Here is a 23,970-nt window from a genome sequence, read left to right as displayed (position 1 = left end):
TATTTTATCCCTTCATAGTAGCTACCCTTATTTTTGGCATATATACATATGTTGTTCTCTCTTTGAAATTTTGAGATACAGTTTCTTCTAACAGATCAAAATATACCCTAAATCACTAGTGTATGGCTTTGTTCTAGTCTCCTGCCTGATCACATTCTCTCCCTTTTTTTTTTTAAATCTTCTTCTTTCTTTTTTCAAACAACTTCTTATCTTATCAATTCCTTTTATAAAATCTTTTATAATTTTCATCTTTACAGTCATCTTCCATCCCTTCATTGTACCAACCCTTATTTTGTACACATATAAGTATTTCTTCCTTTAAAATTTTAGGAGGCACTTTCTTCTAACAGACCAAAATACGCCCAAAATCTAGTGTGTGGCACTGATCTATGCACTAGCCTGATCATATTTGATCATATTTTTTTTTGTTTTGTTCTGTTTTTGTTTGTTTTTATCTTTTTCTTTTTTCCTCTTTCTTTTTTCTTTCCCTTTTCTTTTCTCCTGGTTTCAGGTCTTTTCTGATTTATATACAGTATATTTGCTGGGGACGTTGTTAACCTGTTAGCATTTTGTTCTCTCATTCATCTATTCTCCTCTGGACAAAATGACAAGACGAAAAAAATCACCTCAGCAAAAAGAACAAGAGGTAGTACCGTCAGCCAGGGACCTCCTCAATACGGACATTAGTACAATGTCGGACCTAGAGTTCAGAGTCATGACTTTAGAGATACTAGCTGGGCTTGAAAAAAGCATGGAAGTTATTAGAGAAACCCTTTCTGGAGAAATAAAAGAACTAAAATCTAACCAAGTCGAAATCAAAAAGGCTATTAATGAGGTGCAATCAAAAATGGGGGCACTAACTGCTAGGATAAATGAGGCAGAAGAGAGAATCAGCGATATAGAAGACCAAATGATGGAAAATAAAGAGGCTGAGAAAGAGAGAAACAACTACAGAATCGCGAGGGCAGAATTCGAGAGATAAGCGATACGATAAGACGAAACAACATGAGAATAATTGGGATCCCAGAAGAAGAAGAGAGAGAGAGAGGGGCAGAAGGTATATTGGAGCAAATAATAGCAGAGAACTTCCCTAATGTGGGGAAGGAAACAGGCATCAAAATCCAGGAGGCACAGAGAACCCCTCTCAAAATCAGTAAAAATAGGTCAACACCCTGACATCTAATAGTAAAACTTACGAGTCTCAGAGACAGAGAAAATCCTGAAAGCAGCTCAGGAGAAGAGATATGTAACCTACAATGGTAGAAACATTAGATTGGCAACAGACCTATCCACAGAGACCTGGCAGGCCAGAAAGGACTGCCATGATATCTTCAGAGCACCAAACGAGAAAAATCTGCAGCCAAGAATACTATATCCAGCTAGGCTATCAGTGAAAATAGAAGGAGAGATAAAAAGCTTCCCAGGACAAACAAAAACTAGGAATTTGCAAACACGAAACCAGCCCTACAAGAAATATTGAAAGGGGTCCTCTATGCAAAGAGAGAGCCTAAAAGCAGCATAGATCAGAAAGGAACACAGACAATATACAGTAACAGTCACCTTACAGGCAATACAAAGGCACTAAATTCATATCTTTTAATAGTTGCCCTGAATGTAAATGGGCTAAATGCCCCAATCAAAAGACACAGGCTATCAGATTGGATTAAAAAAGAAGACCCATCCATATGCTGTCTGCAAGAGACTCATTTTAGACCCAAAGACACCCCTACATTGAAAGTAAGGGGGTAGAAAACCATTTACCATGCTAATGGACACCAAAAGAAAGCTGGGGTGGCAATCCTTATATCAGACAAATTAGATTTTAAAACAAAGACTGTAATAAGAGATGAAGAAGGACACTATATCCTACTTAAAGGGTCTATCCAACAAGAAGATCTAACAATTGTAAATATCTATGCCCCTAACATGGGAGCAGCCAATTATATAAGGCAATTAATAACAAAAGCAAAGAAACACATTGACAACAATACAATAATAGTGGGGGACGTTAACACCCCCCTGACTGAAATGGACAGATCATCAAAACAAAAGATCAACAAGGAAATAATGACTTTAAATGACACACTGGACCAAATGGACTTCACAGACATATTCAGAACATTCCATCCCAAAGCAATGGAATACACATTCTTCTCTAGTGCCCATGGAACATTCTCCAGAATTGATCACATCCTAGGTCACAAATCAGGTCTCAACCGGTACCAAAAGATTGGGATTATTCCCTGCATATTTTCAGACCACAGTGCTTTGAAACTAGAACTCAATCACAAGAGGAAAGTCGGAAAGAACTCAAATACATGGAGGCTAAAGAGCATCCTACTAAACAAAGAATGGGTCAACCAGGAAATTAAAGAAGAATTAAAAAAATTCATGGAAACCAATGAAAATGAAAACACAACTGTTCAAAATCTTTGGGATACAGCAAAGGCAGTCCTGAGAGGAAAGTATATAGCAATACAAGCCTTTCTCAAGAAACAAGAAAGGTCTCAAATACACAACCTAACCCTACACCTAAAGGAGCTGGAGAAAGAATAGCAAATAAAGCCTAAACCCAGCAGGAGAAGAGAAATAATAAAGATCAGAGCAGAAATCAATGAAATAGAAACCAAAAGAACGGTAGAACAGATCAACGAAACTAGGAGCTGGTTCTTTGAAAGAATTAACAAGATTGATAAACCCCTGGCCAGACTTATCAAAAAGAAAAGAGAAATGACCCAAATCCACAAAATCATGAATGAAAGAGAAGAGATCACAACCAACACCAAAGACATACAAACAATTATAAGAACATATCATGAGCAACTCTATGCCAGCAAATTAGATAACCTGGAAGAAATGGATGCATTCCTAGAAATGTATCAACTACCAAAATTGAACCAGGAAGAAATAGAAAACCTGAACAGACCTATAACCACTAAGGAATTTGAAGCAGTCATCAAAAATCTCCCAAGAAATGGGGCGCCTGGGTGGCTCAGTCGGTTAAGCGACTGCCTTCGGCTCAGGTCATGATCCTGGAGTCCAGGGATCGAGTCCCACATTGGGCTCCTTGCTCGGCGGGGAGTCTGCTTCTCCCTCTGACCTTCTTCCCTCTCATGCTCTCTCTCTACCATTCTCTCTCTCTCTCTCAATAAATAAATTTAAAAAATCTTAAAAAAAAAAAAAATCTCCCAAGAAACAAAAGCCCGGGGCCAGATGGCTTCCCAGGGGAATTCTACCAAACATTTAAAGAAGAATTAATACCTATTCTCCTGAAACTGTTCCAAAAACTAGAAATGGAAGGAAAACTTCCAAACTCGTTTTATGAGGCCACCATTACCTTGATCCCAAAACCAAAGACCCCATCAAAAAGGAGAATTACAGACCAATATCCTTGATGAACATGGATGCAAAAATTCTCACCAAAATACTAGCCAATAGGATCCAACAGTACATTAAAAGGATTATTCACCATGACCAAGTGGGATTTATCCCTGGGCTGCAAGGTTGGTTCAACATCCGCAAATCAATCAACGTGATACAATACATTAACAAAAGAAAGAACAAGAATCATATGATCCTCTCAATAGATGCAGAAAAAGCATTTGACAAAGTACAGCATCCTTTCCTGATCAAAACTCTTCAGAGTATAGGGATAGAGGGTACATACCTCAAATCATAAAAGCCATCTATGAAAAACCTACAGCGAATATCATTCTCAATGGGGAAAAGCTGAGAGGTTTTCCCCTAAGGTGAGGAACGCGGCAGGGATGTCCACTCTCACCACTGCTATTCAACATAGTATTAGAAGTCCTAGCCACAGCAATCAGACAACAAAAAGAAATCCAAGGCATCCAAATCGGCAAAGAGGAAGTCAAACTCTCACTCTTTGCAGATGATATGATACTGTATGCGGAAAACCCAAAAGACTCCACCCCAAAACTGCTAGAACTCATACAGGAATTCAGTCAAGTAGCACTATATAAAATCAATGCACAAAAATCAGCGGCATTCCTATATACCACCAAGACAGAAGAGAGACAAATCAAGGAGTCGATCCCATTTACAATTGCACCCAAAACCATAAGATACCTAGGAATAAATTTAACCAAAGAGGCAAAGGATCTGTACTCAGAGAACTATAAAATACTCATGAAAGAAATTGAAGAAGACACAAAGAAATGGAAAAACGTTCCATGCTCATGGATTGGAAGAACAAACATTGTGAAGATGTCAATGCTACCTAGAGCAATCTACACATTCAATGCGATCCCCATCCAAATACCATCCACTTTTTTCAAAGAAATGGAACAAATAATCCTAAAATTCGTATGGAACCAGAAGAGACCCCGAATAGCCAGAGGAATATTGAAAAGGAAAAGCAAAGCTGGTGGCATCACAATTCTGGAGTTCCAGCTCTATTACAAAGCTGTCATCATCAAGACAGTATGGTACTGGCACAAAAACAGACACATAGATCAATGGAACAGCATAGAGAGCCCAGAAATGGACCCTCAACTCTATGGTCAACTCATCTTTGACAAAGCAGGAAAGAATGTCCAATGGCAAAAAGACAGTCTCTTCAACAAATGGTGTTGGGAAAATTGGACAGCCACATGCAGAAGAATGAAACTGGACCATTTCCTTACACCACACACAAAAATAGACTCCAAATGGTTGAAAGACCTAAACGTGAGACAGGAGTCCATCAAAATCCTACAGGAGAACACAGGTAGCAACCTCTTTGACCTCAGCCGCAGCAACTTCTTCCTAGAAACATCGCCAAAGGCAAGGGAAGCAAGGGCAAAAATGAACTCTTGGGATTTCATCAAGATAAAAAGCTTTTGCACAGCAAAAGAAACAGTCCACAAAACCAGAAGACAACCGACAGAATGGGAGAAAATATTTGCAAATGACATATCAGATAAAGGGCTAGTATCCAAAATCTATAAAGAACTTATCAAACTCAACACCCAAAGAACAAATGATCCAATCAAGAAATGGGCAGAAGACATGAACAGACATTTTTCCAAAGAAGACATCCAAATGGCCAACAGACACATGAAAAAGTGTTCAACATCGCTCGGCATCAGGGAAATCCAAATCAAAACCTCAATGAGATACCTCCTCACACCAGTCAGAATGGCTAAAATTAAGAAGTCAGGAAACGACAGATGTTGGCGGGGATGCGGAGAAAGGGGAACCCTCCTACACTGTTGGTGGGAATGCAAGCTGGTGCAGCCACTCTGGAAAACAGTATGGAGGTCCCTCAAACAGTTGAAAATAGAGCTACCATACGATCCAGCAATTGCACCAGTGGGTATTTACCACAAAGATACAAATGTAGGTTTCCGAAGGGGTACGTGCACCCCAATGTTTATAGCAGCAATGGCCACAATAGCCAAACTGTGGAAAGAGCCAAGATGCCCATCGACAGATGAATGGATAAAGAAGAGGTGGTATATATACACAATGGAATATTATGCAGCCATCAAAAGGAATGAGATCTTGCCATTTGCAACGACGTGGATGGAACTGGAGGGGGTTATGCTGAGTGAAATAAGTCAATCACAGAAAGACATGTATCATCTGACCTCACTGATATGAGGAATTCTTAATCTCAGGAAACAAACTGAGGGTTGCTGGAGTGGTGGGGGATGGGAGGGAGGGGGTGGCTGGGTGATAGACATTGGGGAGGGTATGTGCTATGGTGAGTGCTGTGAATTGTGGAAGACTGTTGAATCACAGATCTGTACCTCTGAAACAAATAATGCAATATATGTTAAGAAAAAAAAAGAAGAAGATAGCAGGAGGGGAAGAATGAAGGGGAGTAAGTCGGAGGGGGAGACGAACCACGAGAGACGATGGACTCTGAAAAACAAACTGAGGGTTCTAGAGGCGAGGGGGGTGGGGGGATGGGTTAGCCTGGTGATGGGTATTAAAGAGGGGACGTTCTGCATGGAGCACTGGGTGTTATGCACAAACAATGAATCATGGAACACTACATCAAAAGCTAATGATGTAATGTATGGTGATTAACATAACAAAAAATTTTTTAAAAAGCGTTATATAAAATTCAGACTTCATTGAGGAATTTAAAAAACTCTTAGTGAGTTTATTCTATATAATAAATCACCTGTACTCTTCAAAACTGTCAATAGTATCATGACAGGCAAAGAAAGGCTAAGAAACTTTAGAAATTAAATGAGCCTAAAGAAACATGACGATCAAATGCAATTATGATGCTGGGTTGGATTCTGGACCTAAAAACCAACCAAACATAAAAACCCGAAGGACTCTCTGAGGACCCCTCGACAATTTGATTAAAACCTAGATATTAGAGCATACCTGGATGGTTCAGTTAGTTAAGTATCTGACTCTGGGTTTCAGCTCAGGTCATGATCTCAGGGTCCTGGGATCGAGCCCTGCGTCAGTATCCAAGCTCAGTGCAGGGTCTACTTGGGATTCTCTCCCTCTCCCTCTGCCCCTTCCCCCGCTCACAAGCTCTCTTGCTCTTTCTCTCAAATGGAATAAATCAATAAAATCTTTTTTAAAAATCTAGATATTAGATAACAGTATTGTATCAAAGTTAAATTTCCTGACTCTGATCACTATACTGTGATTCTGTAAGTGAACAGCAAATGTCCTTGTTAGACAAATGCACACGGCAGTCACCATAGAGAGAAAGCAACGTGATGGCTACACTTACTCTCAAATGGCTCAGAAAAAAATTTGAAAATAGAGAGTGAATGTTAACTTGAACATTGCAAATTGTTGACAATCTGCTGAATCTGAGTAAAAAATAGGAATTCTTTCTACCATTCTTTTTTTTTTAAGATTTTATTTATTTATTTGAAAGAGAGAGACACAGCGAGAGGGAACACAAGCAGGGGGAGTGGGAGAGGGAGAAGCAGGCTTCCTGCGGAGCAGGGAGCCCGATGCGGGGCTTGATCCCTGGGCTTGATCCCAGGACCCTGGGATCATGACCTGAGCTGAAGGCAGACGCTTAACGACTGAGCCACCCAGACACCCCTCTTCCTACTATTCTTGAAACTTCTTTAAGTATGAAGTTATTTTTAAAAGTTTAAAAACAGGGGCCCCTGGCTGGCTCAGCTTGTAGAGCATGAGACTTTGGATCTTGGGGTTGTGAGTTCGGGCCCCACACTGGGCATAGAGATTCCTTAAAAAAATTTTTTTTTACTTTTTTTAAATTAAGGGGCACCTGGGTGGCTCAGCTGGTTAAGCATCTGACTTCAGCTAAGGTCATGATCTCAGGATCCTGGGATCGAGCCACATCTCGCTGCTTGTCCCTTTGCCCTTCCCCCCACTTGTGCACTCTCTCTCCCTCTCTCTCAAATGAATAAATGAAATCTTTTAAAAAATTAAAAACTTTTTATGGGGCGCCTGGGTGGCTCAGTCGTTAAGAATCTGCCTTCGGCTCAGGTCACGATCCCAGAGTCCTGGGATCAAGCTCCACATTGGGCTCCCTGCTCCGCGGGAGGCCTGCTTCTTCCTCTCCCACTCCCCCTGCTTGTTGTCCCTCTCTCAGTGTGTCTCTCTCTGTCAAATAAATAAAATCTTTAAAAAAAATAAAAATTAAAAACTTTTTTTTAATTAAAAAAGTGTAAAAATAATCTCTTAACAAATTAGAAATATAAATTATCCTAAGCTGATAAGATGTAGCTACTAAAAATATAAAACAAGATAGGAAAAGAAAAAATCAAACTACTGAATTTCACACACAACATCGTGCAGTATGCAGAAAACCCAAAGAACCCCCGGGGGAAGTTATTAAAATTATTAAGTGAACTTAGCATAATCAATGGAGACAAAATCAAAATAAGAAAATCAATTCCATTTTCATATTATCAGCAGCAATTAGAATTTAAATTTTAAGAAATGATATCATTTACATTCATGTGGAAGATTAAATACCTAGAGCTAAATCGAAAAAGGTACAGAAGATCTCTACAACAGAAAACACACACACACAGACACAAAGAAATTGAAGAAAATTTTTAAAAAATGGAAGGACTAGAAAACTAAATATTGTAAAGGTGCAAATACTTTACAGATTGATTTATAGATGCAATGCAATTCCACTGAAAATCCCAGCGGCTTTTTTTTTCTAGAAATTGATGAACTGGTGCTAAAATGCATTTAGAAATGCAGAGTCAAGAACAGCCAAGACAATCTTGAAGAAGAACAAAGTGGGAGGACTTACTCTACCCAATACCAAGATTTTGATGATAAAGTTGCAGTAATGAAGACAGAATGGTCTGGGCACAACAAGAGATAACAGACCAAGAAAGCAGACCAGGATGTTCAGATATGGACACTTGATTTAGGACAAAGGTGGCAAAGCAGAGCATAGATAAAAGGTAGTATTTTCAATAAATGGCACCAGGTCAAGTGCATACCACGTGGAAAGAAATGAAACTTGACTCCTACCTCACATCATACACAAAGTGCAGATCCACATGTGAAAGGTAAAACAATAAATCGTCAAGAAGACAATATAAGGAAACACCTTTTTTTTTTTAAGTAGGCTCCACGCCCAGCAAGGAGCCCAATGTGGGGTTTGAACTCAGGACGCTGAGATCAAGACCTGAGCTCAGATCAAGAGTCAGACACTTGACCGACTTAGCCCCCACAGGTGCCCCATAAGGAAAATATCTTCATGGCCTTAGGGGACGAGAACGTTCCTTATACGTGAAAAGAAAGCACTAAGCATAAAAGAAAAAGTTGAGAAACCATGAACTACATTTAAATTAAGAACTGCTCATCAAGAGACATCATTCAGAGTATCATCATTTCCCTATCTGTAAAATTGGGATAATAATTGAACTCACTCAGCAGCAATTGCTGTGAGCCTTTTACAATTTAATAGATAGAGATATTAAATAGATATTTAATAGAGACTCAGTGAGTATCATCCAGTCTTCACAGAACAGTGTGCTTAAGAAAAGATGCGAGGGAAGGCTGCAGGTGGGGGAGTCCAGAGGACTGCTCAGAACAAGAAACATGCCAGGACTCATGCGTGGAAGGAAAGGGAGTGTGTCACAGGCAAGAAGGAAGAGGCAGAAGACAGAAGGCATATCTGATAGAGGAAGGGAGACCAGAAGAGAGGATACCTTCCCCTCTGGGACAGGAGGGAAGAATGCCCTCAGATTCAGGTTGGGGCGGGCTGTCAATGGAAAGAAATGTCTGGGTTTCTGCTTTCTTCATGCAGTAAGGGTCAAGGTCATCCGTGGAAGAGGCATGGTCAGAGGCTGGAGTATAATCCTGCCAGCACCATGAGGAGTGACAACACAACACAGCAGGACAAGTTCACCGAAGTCCCCGGACTTCAGGGCAGTCGAGGAACAAAACGAGCAAGCAGTGCTCCAACTGAGGCTTGCCAATTATGCGACACATTTTCCTTTTCTGAGGACGGAACGTGTGAAAGAAACCCAGTTAGCAATCCTAATTATTTAAACCCCATTAACTTTCATCAGCATTTTATTCCTGGCTCACCAGGTGATCAGTAAAACAGTAACAAGAGTAATGGGAAAACCTAATCCAAGGGTGCCATTCAGACAGAATCCCAGCCACCTGGAACAGCCTGTGTTCCACCTCCTCCACGAGAGTCCTCAGAGCTGTCACAGAGAAGTGGTGACCACCGTCGGCTTAACCCAGACCCAGCGGAGGGCTGTAAGCACGGGAAGGGCTGGGGAGCTCACCGGTTGAAGATGTTGTCACTGAAAGCGTACTTTTCCAGGCGAGCGAGGGGAGGCAGATTACCCTGGCCTGGGATGTCCAGAAAGGCCGTTACCCTCATGCTGTCCCGATCGGGGCCGTAGTCTTCAAATCCATCTAAAGGGGAAAGAGGGGGAAAAACCACATCCATCAGGTCACACTTGAGCGAAGGAGTGCCCTTGCAGCATGCTTTTCTACCTTCATGGCCCTTTCCAGTGGGAGCCTCTGGGTCTCCAAACTTGACAACTCATCTAAAATGAAGTGGGGGGATTGAGAATCCACGAGAAGGGTGACAAGACCAGATCATAAAGGAAAGCTAAGTGTCCTTCTGTCAGTGCCATCAATCTGACGCAAGTCACCTCTCATCAACATGGATGGAATCTCCCCTCTGCTGGGGAAGTCAGAAGCAAGTGAACAAAGCAGCCAGCTGACCCCTACGAGAAACATCCATGGAGAGCTATGCAAGCAGGTGTTAAATGGTCAAAAGAAAAACAGAGGAGTTGGATCTCATAAGCAAGAATATGCTAGAAAGTCTGCCCCGTATTTTGTCTTGTCCTAAACATGCTCGTCATACAGCTTCACACAGCACATTGTGACACTGATTCCCATAAAACCACATGGCAACACCCAACCAGACTCCTCCAACATGGATGTTCCACAGGTTCCTCCAACCCCTCATTCTGGGCAAAAATGAGCCTGTGGTCATACTGACTCTTCCCCCTGAAGCCTGCTCTTCCCCACACCCCCAGCTGAGGGCAGGCAGACCCTCCCTCCAATGTAGTGGAGTGGCGTGGCTGAGCTCATGGGCACTGGAGCCGAACATCCCTGGAATAAGATGAATCCCCCAACCACAACTTACTAGCTGTGTGACCACGGTAAGTGATTTAACCTGTCTACACTTCCATGTTCTTTTATCAGGGATGATACAAAATGCTCCATCAGGATATTGAAACAAGGGAGTCGGGGCATGTCAAGACCTGCAGGATCTAGCCCCTCATAATCTGGCCAACCTTGACCGTAGCCACCACTCTTTACCCACCCAATGCTTCAGAGGCATAAATGTTTCCTACTACCACTGGCACTGAAATAACTGGGCAAGAAGCACTATTCATGCAAAAAAGCAGAGGATTCCTACCTGGCAGAGAGAAAAAGCAGTTAATTCAGGCAGTAACTAATAAGAGTTGAAAATAAGAAATGACACGTTTGTGCCTAGGTATTTACTTCGAAACACTAACCACATTTTTTCTCCACAAATTCTTCTACGCTAGTAATTAGACCTTATTAAAAATTTACACTGTATAACAGTTACCCAGAGAATTTTAATAAAGAAGTATACCTTTGTAGAAAATATATGTGTGATGCAATCAAATACATAATTTCTTGCAGGATCCTTGCCAGGGAGGAATGGGTCCCCACTGAGTCACAGCCACGTCCCACCAACCACAGTCACTTTGTATGAGCTACTTTCAGTGCATTTCAGGACCCAGGAGGAACACGCAGCCTCCATCCCACAGATATTTACAAAGCAGTGTGGCCCTAGCTTGCAGTGGACTTTAAAATATTAAGTTTAGGGGCGCCTGGGTGGCTCAGATGGTTAAGCGTCTGCCTTCGGCTCAGGTCATGATCCCAGGGTCCTGGGATCGAGTCCCGCATCGGGCTCCCTGCTCCTTGGGAGCCTGCTTCTCTCTCTGCTTCTCTCTCTCTCTCTCTCTCCCTCTGTCTCTCACGAATGAATAAATAAAATCTTAAAAAAAAAAGAGTTTGGGTTTTAAAAAAAAAAAAATATTAAGTTTAAAGCAGAGTTTGCAGGGTGCCTGGGTGGCTCAAGTTGGTTAAGCATCTACCTTCAGCTCAGGTCACGATCTCAGTGTCCTGGGACCGAGCCCCACGCTGCGCTCCCCGCTCAGCGGGGAGTCTGCTTGTCCCTCTCCCTCTCCTTCGGCCCCTCCACCCCACTCATGCTTGCTCTCTCTGTCTCTCCTCTCTCTCAAATAAATAAATAAAATCTTTAAAAAAAATAAAGCAGAGTTTGCTAAACTTTGGGGATCACAGATAGTTTTGGAACCTGATGATGGCCACGGATATGCATACTCAAAACTTTTCGTGAAGAATCCGGGGTTTCAGGGCATCTGGGTGGCTGAGTCAGTTAAGTGTCCAATTCTTGACTTTGGCTCAAGTCATGATCTCAGGGTGCTGAGATCAAGCCCTGCGTTGGGTTGCGTGCTGGGCGTGGAGCCTGCCTAGGACTCTCCCTTTCCCTCTGCCCCTCCACCCCCTCTTAAAAAAAAAGAAAAAAGAATGAGGGGTTTCAAAAGATCCTCTGAGGTCCACCTGTGTACTTCGTGGGTTAAGAACTGCTGTTTTGAAGTAACAAAAATACGCAGGCACTCTTCAAAACACCTGTCAGACAACTAAAGAACTTGGCAATTAGTTCCACAAAAGAGTAACTGTTATTAGAGAATATTAATGATTCTACTGTGCTAACTACGTAACATTATACTAACTACATTCATGGAAATAAAAGCCATAAACCACATAATACTGGATAATAACTAATGTTCATTGGTTACTCCCAGGAACTGTGCTCAAAGCTTTGTTTATAGCAGTGGTTCATTAAATTCTGACAACAACCACATTATCCCTGTGTTTCTGGGAAGAAAGCTGAAGCTGAGAGAAGCCAAGAAAGCTGCCAAAAGCCACATGGCTAGAGAGCAGAGGGTCAGAATCTGAACTCAAACAGCTGGACTCGAAACATTGCACTATGCTGTACAGCCAGAGGAAACCTACATTTTAATTTTCAAAGAAATCCCTCCACCCTCCCCGTCTGAGCTTCAGGCACGGTGACCTTCCCTTAGTTCTTCAAATGCACCACAATCCTTCATCTTGATGATTTTCTACATGTCCTTCCCACTGCCTGGGACACTCTCACGTCTCTCCCCCCGCCCCACCCCTGCCCCAGCTTAGGCACCCCTCCTCGAATCCGCAGGAGAAGGCCACTCTCCGGTTACAGCCTCTCCCAGAGCTGTGGGCTCTCTCTCTGTCCTAACGCTCCCCACAAAAGCAGTGGCACCGGGTTTTGAGACTGTTTCATGCTCGTCTCCCAGTCGCTCTCGGAGCTCCATGAAGGCGCTGTAACCCCAGGGCCCAGTGTAGTACCTGACAAGTAGTAGGTGCTCCATAAAAAGTAGCAAAATGAGGAATGACACTACCAAAAGAAACTTGAATGAAAACAAATATCAAAGAAAATGACTGCTATGACACAGAATCATAAAGAAGGAACCTTAGAACATGCCTTGATAAATTCCCTCATTTTGTGGACTGTTAAATAGATGCGCCCCCAAAGCCAGCAGCAGAACTAGGATTCTTAGCACCCAAATGCTCGGCATTCCAGTCCAGTGTTCTTTCAAGATGTGCAGAAAAGTCTACTAAGATGAAGGCTGAAGGAATCGAAGAACACCAAAGCCAAAGGGAAGGGTTATGGTCTCAGAGGGAACTGAAGGAAGATGAAAGGCTTCTGTTTCCAGCCGAGATGGTAACAGACTCTCACATTTTACACATCTAGAAGACCAGGAAGCCATCCAGGAAACAACAGTTTTCAGGCACTAGACAACAGGCAGCACAGCCGAGGGCCCTCAGAGAAGGGACACAAACAAGGAGCCCTAAGACGGCCACCTCTGATTGCCCAGAGAGCTTCCAGAGTTCCAGAGACGGAAGCGTGAGGGGGGCCAAAGAGGTCAGAGTTTGCAAAGGAGGGAGCAGCAGAGGCCAGCACAGTGGCCCCCAGAAGCTTCCACCGAGGACTGATGCACACACACTTGAGAGACTACTACCAAGACTGGGGGGGAAACCACAGCAGGCCCCTCCCGGCGCTCACGAGCATGCAGCAGCAGTCTCCTCCCACCCTGTGACACATGGCATGGCTGTAGTAGTGGCTAAATTATCTAGACTAAAGCCTGCTCTAGACCCGCCTGACGGAGCTTACATCAAGCCTCACCAGAATCCAGCCCAATCCAAAAAAGTTAACTACATACCATAACAAAATCTAACATTAGCGGGTTTATACAATTTGGACTGTGAAATCTAACAACGAACACCCCCAAATTCTTAATGTCCAGCATCCAATCAAATATTACCACGCATGAAAAGAAGCCAAATAATATGACCATAATCAGGAAAAATGAATAAACTGAGAAAGTCCCCAAGATGTCAGAGATGGTAGAACAGAAAATGATCTTTAAATAGCAAATTAAGGGGGGCGCCTGGGTGGCTCAGTTGGTTAAGCAACTGCCTTCGGCTCAGGTCATGATCCCGGAGTCCCGGGATCGAGTCCCATATCGGGCTCCCTGCTCGGCGGGGAGTCTGCTTCTCCCTCTGACCCTCTTTCCTCTTGTGCTCTCTGTTTCTCATTCTCTCTCTCTCAAATAAATAAATAAAATCTTTTAAAAAATAAATAAATAAATAAAAATAAATAAATAAATAGCAAATTAAGGGGCTCCTGGGTGGCTCAGTCGGTTAAGCATCTGACTCTTGGTTTCGGCTCAGGTCATGATCTTAGGGTGGTAAGATCGAACCCCACATTGGGCTCCATGCTCAGAATGGTGTCTGCTTGGGGTTCTCTCTCCCCTTCTTGCTCTGCCCCTCCCCACCCACACTCGTGCAAGCACGCACACACACGTGTGTGCACTCTCTCTAATAAATAAATAAACCTTTAAAAAAAATGCTCCATATATTCCAGAAATACATGGAGATGTTGATGAGAGAAATGGAATTACGAGACCCAAATGTAAATTCAAGAGATGAAAAACACAATAACTGAATCAAAACATAAACTAGGGTGCCTGGGTGGCTCAGATGGTTAAGCAACTGCCTTCGGCTCAGGTCATGATTCCGGGGTCCTGGGATCGAGTCCTGCATCAGGGTCCCTGCTCCTTGGGAGCCTGCTTCTCCCTCTGCCTCTCTCTCTCTCTGTCTCTCTCATGAATAAATAAAAAAAAGTTTAAAAAAAAAACATAAACTAAAAGAAATGAACAGATTAGAGAACTGGAAAATATCAGAGAACTTGAAGGTACAGCAACAGAAACTATCCAAAATGAAGCACAAAGAGAAAAAAAATAAAATAAAAAAACAGAACGGAGCATCAGTTATTTGAAGACATTATCAAGCACTGTAACATATATAGAACTGGAATCCCAGAAGAAAAGAGGGAAGAAAAAGAGAGATGGAGAAAACATTAAAAATTTTAGAAGAATAGCTCAAATTTTTAAATTTGACATAAACTAAAAGTCTACAGATTCAAGAAACTCAACAAACCCCAAGCAGAATATACATAATGAAATATCACATTGAGGTACAACATAATCTATTGCTAAAAATCAGTGATCAAGAAAAAAAATCTTAAAAAGCGGTCAGAAAAAAAAATACACATTACATTTTAAAAAGATTAATAATAGACTTCATGTCAAAAATCATTAAGGAAGGAGAAGATGATATCTTCAGAGTGCTGAAAGAAAAAACACTAATCAGAATTTTTTACTTGAAGAAATCTTTCTCAAATTGTTAGGGGAAATACAGACTTTTACAAACAAACAAAAGTGGAAAGAATTCACTGCCAACACACGTGTTCTATGAAAAATGTGAAAGGAAGTTCCTCAAACAGGAGAAACAGATGGAAATCTGAAGCTACTCAAATAAAAGAGGCTCAGGGATGGTATATGTGTGGGTCAGTATAAACAGCGACTTTTTTCTCATTTTATAAAATCTCTTTTAAAAATGCCTGACTACTAGGGTGCCTGGGTAGCTGAGTCAGATGAGCATCTGACTCTTGGTCTCAGGGTCGTGAGATCAAGCGCCAAACCAGGCTCTGCGCTCAGCACGGAGTCTGCTTGAGATTCTTTCCCCCTCTCCCTCCTTCCCACTCTGCTCCTCCCCCACCACCCCGCTCCAAAAAATAAATAAATAAAATCTTTAAATAGATCCACAAATCTAAGCCCAATGCATGTTTCACAAAGGTGCCAAGGTAATTTAATTCAGCAAACAGAGCTCGAATAACTGAATACACAGGTGAGGGGGGAATGTCCTTTGTCCTTAATCAACTCAAAATAGATAATAGACATAAAAACCATAAAATGATAAAACTTCTAGAAGAAAACATAGGAGAAAAATCTTTGTATTCTTTAATTAGGCAAAGATTTCTTAGAGGGATACAAAAAGCATGTGCCACAAAAAGAAATGCTCATGAATTCAACTTGAACAAAACAGAACTTTTGCTCTTCAAAAGACACTGGTAGGAAATAGAACACCAATTGGGGTGCCTGGCTGGCTCAGTCAGAGTGTGCAGCTCTTGTTCTTGGGATTGTGGGTTCAAGCCCCATGCTGGATGTAGAGATTACTTAAAAATAAAATCTTAAAAGAAAAAAAAAAGGGGAAATGGACTACCAAGCCATAGACTGGGAAGAAAATATCTGTAAAACATATCTGATATCCAAAATATAGAAAGAACTCTTAGAGCTCAATCTTTAAAACAGGAAAAAAAACTTGAATAGACATGTCATCACAGAAGACACACAAATGACAGCTAAGCATGGGGAAAGATGTTCAACATCATTAGTCATCATTAGTAATCAGGGAAATGTCAATTAAAACCACAGTGAAATAATACTACTCACCCACTAGGAAGGCTAAGAAAATTTTTTAAACTGACTCTATTAAATGTGTTGGCAAGGAGCAACTGGATCTCTCATACGTTGCTGGTAAAAAATGCAACATGGTACAGCTCCTATGGTTTGGCAGTTACTTAAAAAAAATAAATATATACTTAACCACGTGAGCAAGCAATCCCACTCCTAGGCATTTACACAGGAGAAATGAAAACGTGTATGTTTACGCTAAGACTTGTATTTGTGTGTTCAAAGAGCTTTATTCATAACAGCCAAAAACTGGAAATAACCAAAATGTCTATCAACTAAGTGGCTAAACAAATTGTAATCTATCCATACAAAGGAATACTTCTCAATAATAAAATAAAAATAATGAGCTACTAATAGGCAACAATATAGATGCATCTCAAGAGCATTATATCAACTGAACGAAGCTGGACAGGTCAGATTTCATTCTGCATAATTCTGCCAATGTGAAATTCTAGAAAAGATAAAAACATACTAATATATAGCAGATCAGTGGTTGTCTGGGATCAGGGGTGGGGAAAGGTATGATGGCAAATGGTCATGACATGACTTCCGGTAGGTGCAGGAAATGTTTCATTTCCTGGTTGTGGTTGTGTGGTTGTGGTCACACAACAGAACATACTTGTTAAGACTCATTTTAACAAATTGCCCTTCAGTGAATATTATTATATATAAATTGTACTTCAGTACAGGTGAAAGAAAGGAAAAAGAAAAAAGGAAGGAAGGAAGGAAGGAAAGAAGGGAGGAAAGATGAGCAGAAGGCTGGCCGTTCTTCTGTTCTTCCCAACCCCGCCTTACAAAGGCTAGAAGGAAACTACCTGGCAAGTTGCTGGCACCACTGTGATTAAAGGAATTCTTAAGAGTATCTAACTTCCCTTGCTCTGATTCTGTATTTATGAAGTGAGCTTGAGATCTTAATCTCCTTGAGAACTCCGAATCAGATCCAGAGAATGCACGGTACTTATGAGACCACAGGGAGTTGTGTGTGGTCTTCAGGTAAACCTTCAATTCATTTTAAAGGCATGCAGGAATGTATCTTAAAATTGCCAGGCTATTCATATTTGTCAGTATGGTGCTATTTGCCCCTGAATGGTGTTAATAAAGCACTGTCAAGTTCTTACTCTAGACTTTGTCCAGTGGGGAAGTGCTGATCTATCAACCTGAATACCTTCGCCTTCTCTAGGCAAATATTCATCTCATTCTAGTAAGTAATAAACTGACATTCTGATTTCTATTCTAACATCAGTCCCCTTTTCCCATCCCCATTATTAGCACCTTAACCCAGGATAGATTACCATAGGAGCATGGGCTTTGACAACTACATTCAAACCCCAGTTACTGTGATTTCCAACAACATATGGTGGAGTTGAAGAGAAAGGAACCCCTTTCCACCACACACACAAAAAAATAAAAAATACAGAAATTTAGATAAAGTATTTAAAAACGCAGGAAGGCAGCAGTAAAGGCAGAAAGGACATCCTCAATGCCAGTAAGGAAAACGGTAATCAAAGTGAGAGCAGTTAGCATAAGGTGACACCCTATGATCAACGTTTAAGACCTACATATAGGTCTCAGGTACTAAGATTTCTGAAGCTCACGTGGGGATAAATGATGTGGATGAATCTGAATCTAAGCCCCCAATATTAGACAGTTGAGTAAAGGGGACTACAGTCAGAGTGCAAGTAGAGGGTGGGGTAGTCAATCCTGAGAAATCAAACCACAAACCTACGTGACCTGTGAGGGCTGTCAACTTACGAGACCTGCAGAGCCCCACTCCGAGCTCTTGGGAGGACCAGTGTTCAGAGCTATTCCAATTCCAGGCACCCCAGCACAAGCAAACAGGAGCCTTTCACAATCCAGTAAGCACGCCGTTTCACAAAACTATCCCTGCTGAAGATAAATTCCAAACATACATGGTTACAAACCTTCAAGAGAAAGAAAAGACACAACAAATGAAAGTTTGCACCCCCAAGACAGAAATATTAGAAAAATCTAAAATGGACTATCAAATAATTATGCACAGAATGAGCAAGATTTAAAATATAGACGTCAAAACGAAAGAAAAAGAAGAATGAGATTGGGAAGAACAGGCACATTTGAAAAAGAACCACGTAGAAATGAAAAACAGAGACAACTTAATTAAAAATCCAGCGGCTGGCTTAAATAGCCGTTTAGACACAGCTCGAGAGAGAGTTAGTGAGCTGGAAGATCGATCTGACAAATCACCCAGAACACTGCACAGAGAAAAAAGGAACTGGAAAATATGGGGACAGCAATCAAAGGACAGGAAGAACAGAATGCTAAGGTCTGAGAGAAGTCCAGTGAGAATTCCAGAAAGAGGGATTAATGAAAATAGGAAGAGGCAATATTCAAAGAGATAATGGATAACAATTTTCCAGGACGGGGAAAAAATGCATATTCAATTTGAAGAAGTACAAACCCTGAATGAGTGATTAATAACAAAACTATCCTTGAGTGCACTGTAGAACACCCACAGCAAAAAAAGCATCACAAAAAACAAAACACTAACAAACAAAAAAAAAGCAGAGGAAGATTACACATTAAATCCCAGATCTCTCACTCAAAAGATGTTAGAGACATAGTATTTATAATCAACAGAAGTATGGGGTCTTGAGTCAAAATACCTGGTTCTGCAATCCCACACTGCTTCTTACCAGGTATGTGACTCTGGATAGATATCCCACCTCTCTGATTCTCAGTTCCCTCCCCCTAAAATGGACACCTGCCTCAGATGATGGCTGCAGGGTAGAATAAGGGACATTAGACAGCCAGGTATAGTTATACAGGATCTGAAACACACAGCACTTTGAAAAGATGAGCTGCTATTAGTAGTAGTAGTAGTATTAAGTCACTGAGCACATTATATTACCAATACTGCTTATGTTTCTTCAGGGCAACCATAGCCACTACAAACTGTGTGTGTGTGTGGCAGGGGGCGGGGAGGGGGATCCTAGAAAGAAAATCAACAGAGGGGGAAGCCTCTGTGTTAAACTTGGCCTGAAATCTAGCTTGACCCCTAAACCATGCACGTTTGTGGCAAACTCTACAGCACAGCTAAGGCTAAGAGAACCGAGCTGAAATTCGGGGTACTAGCTGCCACAGGACAGACAGTTAACGGTGGGACCTCATTTAAGTGCCTACTGAAACAAGGGGCTCCTGGGTGGCTCAGTCGGTTAAGCATCTGCCTTCGGCTCAGGTCATGGTCCTGGGGTCCTGGGATGGAGCCTCACGTTGGGCTCCCTGCTCCGCTAGGAGTCTGCTTCTCCCTCTCTCTCTGCCCCTCCCCCCACTTGCTCTCTCTCTCTCTCTCTCTCTCTCTCCCTCTCAAGTAAATAAAATCTTAAAAAAAAAAAAAGTACCTACTGAAACAAAACAAAGAAATCAACACTCTTTGGAGGCATGTAACAGAATCCAGAGATTGTATAGTGCGTTAATAGTCACAATATCCAGATTATAATCCAAAATTACTCAATAAACAAAGAAACAGAAAAACATGAACTAGCTAAGAGACGAAAATCACAGAATGACTCCGAAGGGACCCAAATGCTGAAAACACAGACAAGGATGTTAAAGCAAGTATTATAGAGCGCTCACGGACCTGAAGGAAGTACACCTGCAATGACTGCAAAGGTAAGGAATCTCAGCAAAGACATGCTAACTACTAAAACACACTGAAAAAAAAAACTGGAAGTTGAAACACTATCTGCGACTTAGAAATTCGAGGAACGGACTTAACTGAATGATCAAATCATGGCAAATTCCCCAAATTTGGTGACAGAAATAAGTGTACAGAATCAAGGATCTTAACAAACCCCAAGAAGATACGCACGCAGAAAACCACACTAGACGCATCCAAGTCAAACTGCCGATAACCTTGAAAACAGCAGAGGAAAGCAACCACGGCGCACAAAGGATTCAAACACCCTACACCGCCACGTGGGGAGCAGCCAGGCAGAAGACCATGAGGCCACACCTGGGAAGGACCAGAGGGAAACCGTCAATCCAGGATGTGACACCCAGTAAGACACCCTTGGGAACGATGATGAAATAAAGACACTGCCGGATCACAACAAAGGGCAACAAAGAATTTATTTGTCACGCACCCTTTTAAGCAGAGCCAGCCAATACGGACTATGAGAAATGGTAGGAGAAGTGCTCTTCAGGCTGAGAAGAAAGGAACCCATTTGGAAACTGGATCTTCAAAAGGAATCGAGAACATTGGAAATGGTAAATATGTCAGTAATTTTTTAAAAAACTGTATTTCCTCTTAATTTCTTCAAAAATATGTCTGATAGTCTGGAGTGATGCAAAGCAAAAATAATTTTGTACTGTGGAATTTATAACATATGCAGATATACCACATAATAAAAACGATAACATAAAGTAGGAGGGTAATAAATGGAACTCTACAGTGGTCAGGTTTCACCATTTTACATAAAGTGCTGCATTATTAACTCTAAGTAGATGGTTTCTGTCTCCACAGCTAGACGTGGGGACCCTTTAAAACCCCGGGACCGTGTCATATAATGCCTGGCACACAGCAGACACTTAATAAATATTGGCTTCTGTAGAAGTCAGTCTCCCGAGACTTTGATTACCAGGATTCAATTCAGGAGTCCAGCAGCCCCTGAGAAAGCGGAGAAAATCTAGTTTCCACAACGACAAACGTGAGACGCAGCAGCAAGCCACCCCCACAACCTGAGTTACAAAGCAACCAGGACATTAATTCGCTTCTGCTTGCAAAAGTGAGAGATCTGAGTTTCAAAAAGGAAGAAAGCAGGTCAAAAACTACCCTACCATTGGTAAAGGAAGGAAGGAAAGAAGGAAGGAAGGAAGGAAGGAAGGAAGGAAGGAAGGAAGGAAGGAAGGAATTGGAGCATTCAATATAAAATGCATGAGTTAATCAAAAATACCCAATCATCCCAAATGATTTGGGGAGTCACAGTAAATATGTGAGGAAGGGCAGAGGGAGTAAGGATGTGTGAAGCACGTCTGAAACAGTAGGAGATCTGAGTTGCAGGGACTTCTGTTTTGTTTCATTTTAAGAACTGGAGCTACAGATTTCGTCTTATACAGAACAAAGACCCACGTTATGTAAATGCAGCTGGTCAGGGGCGTCCTGCATGAATATATTGCTGATGGCCACTCAGAGCCAGAGAACCAGCCTCCCCAGCGCCCCCACTTGGTCCCACACTCTCAGACTGCAGTTCTGACCCCGGTCAGGCGGCCACCTAGCCTCAGAGTACGGACAGCTTGGGACATCATGTCCCCCAGTGTGGAACAGGGAAGGTACACTAAGTATCCCTAAATCACAAGGCGGGCAAGTTCTTCCCACCCAATTTTCTAATGACATCAAAAAAGTTGCCTTTTGGTGCTAGTATGTCTTGAACGCTCCCTAAAACTGGTTAATCCTCCTTTTTAATACAGTGCAGGCCTCACACTCTGAATCTTGGGCAGGCAGCTGTGTCTATCTAGAATTAAGATTATTTTATTTTTTATCTTATGATATTTTGGTTAAGTTTCGTGGTGAGCAACTGATACAAGTTTTCCAAATTTGTTCAAAAAGAAGTTATTGACACAAAGAAAAATACAGATGGTATATAGATAAAGTAAAAATAGGAAAAGCAGGTCAGAAATGACTGACTTCTGAAAAATAATGGATTAGTGTAATCCAAGGAAAATATTCCCACTAATAACATCACATTCGTCTGAAAATAACAATGCCTTTTATTTCAAGTACTGAAAATCCTTTTTTTTTTTGGTAGAGGTAAACATCTTCCCTTGTGTGGATCAACATCCTGGCCCCTTTCAAAATTAGAAGATCCTACTTGAATCTAAATTAATGAGATTATCATTGAGATTATTACTATTTACCTATAAATGATGTTAGATTTTTTAAAACTATTTCATGAAAGCACCAGAGTTTATTAAAGTCTTCCAAGTCTGCCACTGCCACATTTCCCACCTGAGAACCACTGTAAAAGAGGAAGACTATCAGGTGGTGTTACCTGAACAGCCCGTGGCGAGTGCTTGGTCCCAGGAGGGGGGGTCTGGGGTCGGCAGGAAAGTTCTGGCCCACCTTTGCCTCTCTGAGCTCTCCCTCTACACCTTCTCCCCCTCACTGCCCTCTCCTCCAGCCACACGGCTCCTTGCTACGTCCCAAACACTCCGGTCCCTTCCCTGGCTAGGGGCCTTTGTACTGCAGGGTGGTTCCCTCTGCCTGGAACTCTCCTCCCCAAGATGTCCTCTCTGATAACCTCCTTCTCTTTATTTTTTTTAAAGATTTTATTTATTTATTTATTTATTTGTCAGAGAGAGAGAGCACAAGCAGGGGGAGCAGCAGAGGGAGAAGCAGGCTCCCCACTGAGCAAGGAGCCTGATGTGGGCTCGATCCCGACCATGACCCAAGCTGAAGGCAGAAGCTTAACCAACTGAGACACCAGGCACCCCCTCCTTCTCCTCTTTAAAATCTGCTCATTCACTGTTGTGAGTTCCTCCCTGACCACTTTATTTTGAAATTGCAAGCCTCCCACCTATACCCCACCTCACCATGATCTACTTTTCTATTTTTCCAGAGAAATCGTCACCTTATAACACACAAAGTATTTACTTCTTACGTTTACTGTTTATCAGCTGGTTCACTCCCCCCCCCAAGCCCCCCCCCAAATCTTTGACTCATTGATATGCCTGGCACACAGCAGGCACACAATTAAAGTTGCTGAACGAATAAATGAATGAATGAATGGTAAAGATCTGCCAAGCTAGCTTGCTGTGCCTGACAGTGGCAGCAGCACATAAAATGACTCCTGCTTTGATAAAGAATTTTCTAGAATTTACATTTCTAGCCACTGCTAGGAGGGCATATTGTCTGGTGAACTGTTCACAGGAACAAGAGTTGAGGTCTACATGGTGATATCATAAGCAGTCGATTATTCTCAGACCCAACCAGTCCAGGTCACCCACAAACATCAGGAATCTCAAGCTTTCAAGTTAGAAATGAAATATGAAGTAGCAGATAAATAATTCCTTGTTCAATATTTTTCTGTGTTTTCTTATATTTGTAAAAAAAAAAGTTGCCCACTCCACTCATGAACGCTTAATATACTGCAGAAAAGCAAAGCCCTCTCAAGAAAATAGCTTCTAATAATAACTTCAGGCCTTCTTGGCTCAATTTAAAATCTAAAAACCAAGACTGACCCTGACTGCCTTCATCTGCCATCTCTGCCGTGACGGACTTCTGAGCCGTGGCCACTCTCCGGGCTTCTGCCACGCATCAGGTTCACCGGCAAGTTTACACCGGACGTTACTGACCCTTTACCAAAAACGAGTGAGAATTTAAAGCTAACAAAGACCAGGAGGGGAAGGGCTTGGAACGACTGCTAGTTTGCTACATCCGGGTGGGCGGCCTCTCCCACCGTCTTATGCTCGGCACCCTGTCCCCACGCTGTACCCCCACATGCCACCACGCCTCCCTGAACTGTAGGGCCAATGTGCCCGGGGCTCTGCTACATCCCAGTCAGGGGCTGTGGCT

General features: G+C 42.0%; 1 protein-coding gene across 3 annotated transcripts in view; it reads right to left on the bottom strand.

Moving 5' to 3' along the window:
- LOC112809872 (serine/threonine-protein phosphatase 4 regulatory subunit 1-like) overlaps nucleotides 1-23,970 on the bottom strand; it is a 104,860-nt gene that overhangs the window by 51,432 nt on the left and 29,458 nt on the right. For all 3 annotated transcript variants that reach the window (XM_073883961.1, XM_025853250.2, XM_073883963.1), the window contains exon 3: nucleotides 9,720-9,852. In XM_073883961.1, the coding sequence (XP_073740062.1) occupies nucleotides 9,720-9,817 (98 nt within the window). In that variant the 5' untranslated portion in view covers nucleotides 9,818-9,852. The remainder of the gene's footprint in view (nucleotides 1-9,719; nucleotides 9,853-23,970) is intronic.

The sequence above is a fragment of the Callorhinus ursinus genome, unplaced genomic scaffold, assembly GCF_003265705.2.
Source record: "Callorhinus ursinus isolate GAN/ISIS: 27379988/994484 unplaced genomic scaffold, GSC_fseal_2.0 scaffold53, whole genome shotgun sequence".
Taxonomy (NCBI): domain Eukaryota; kingdom Metazoa; phylum Chordata; class Mammalia; order Carnivora; family Otariidae; genus Callorhinus; species Callorhinus ursinus.
The sequence above is the reverse complement of the archived record's forward strand: the minus strand, read 5'-3'. Positions and strand labels throughout refer to the sequence as shown.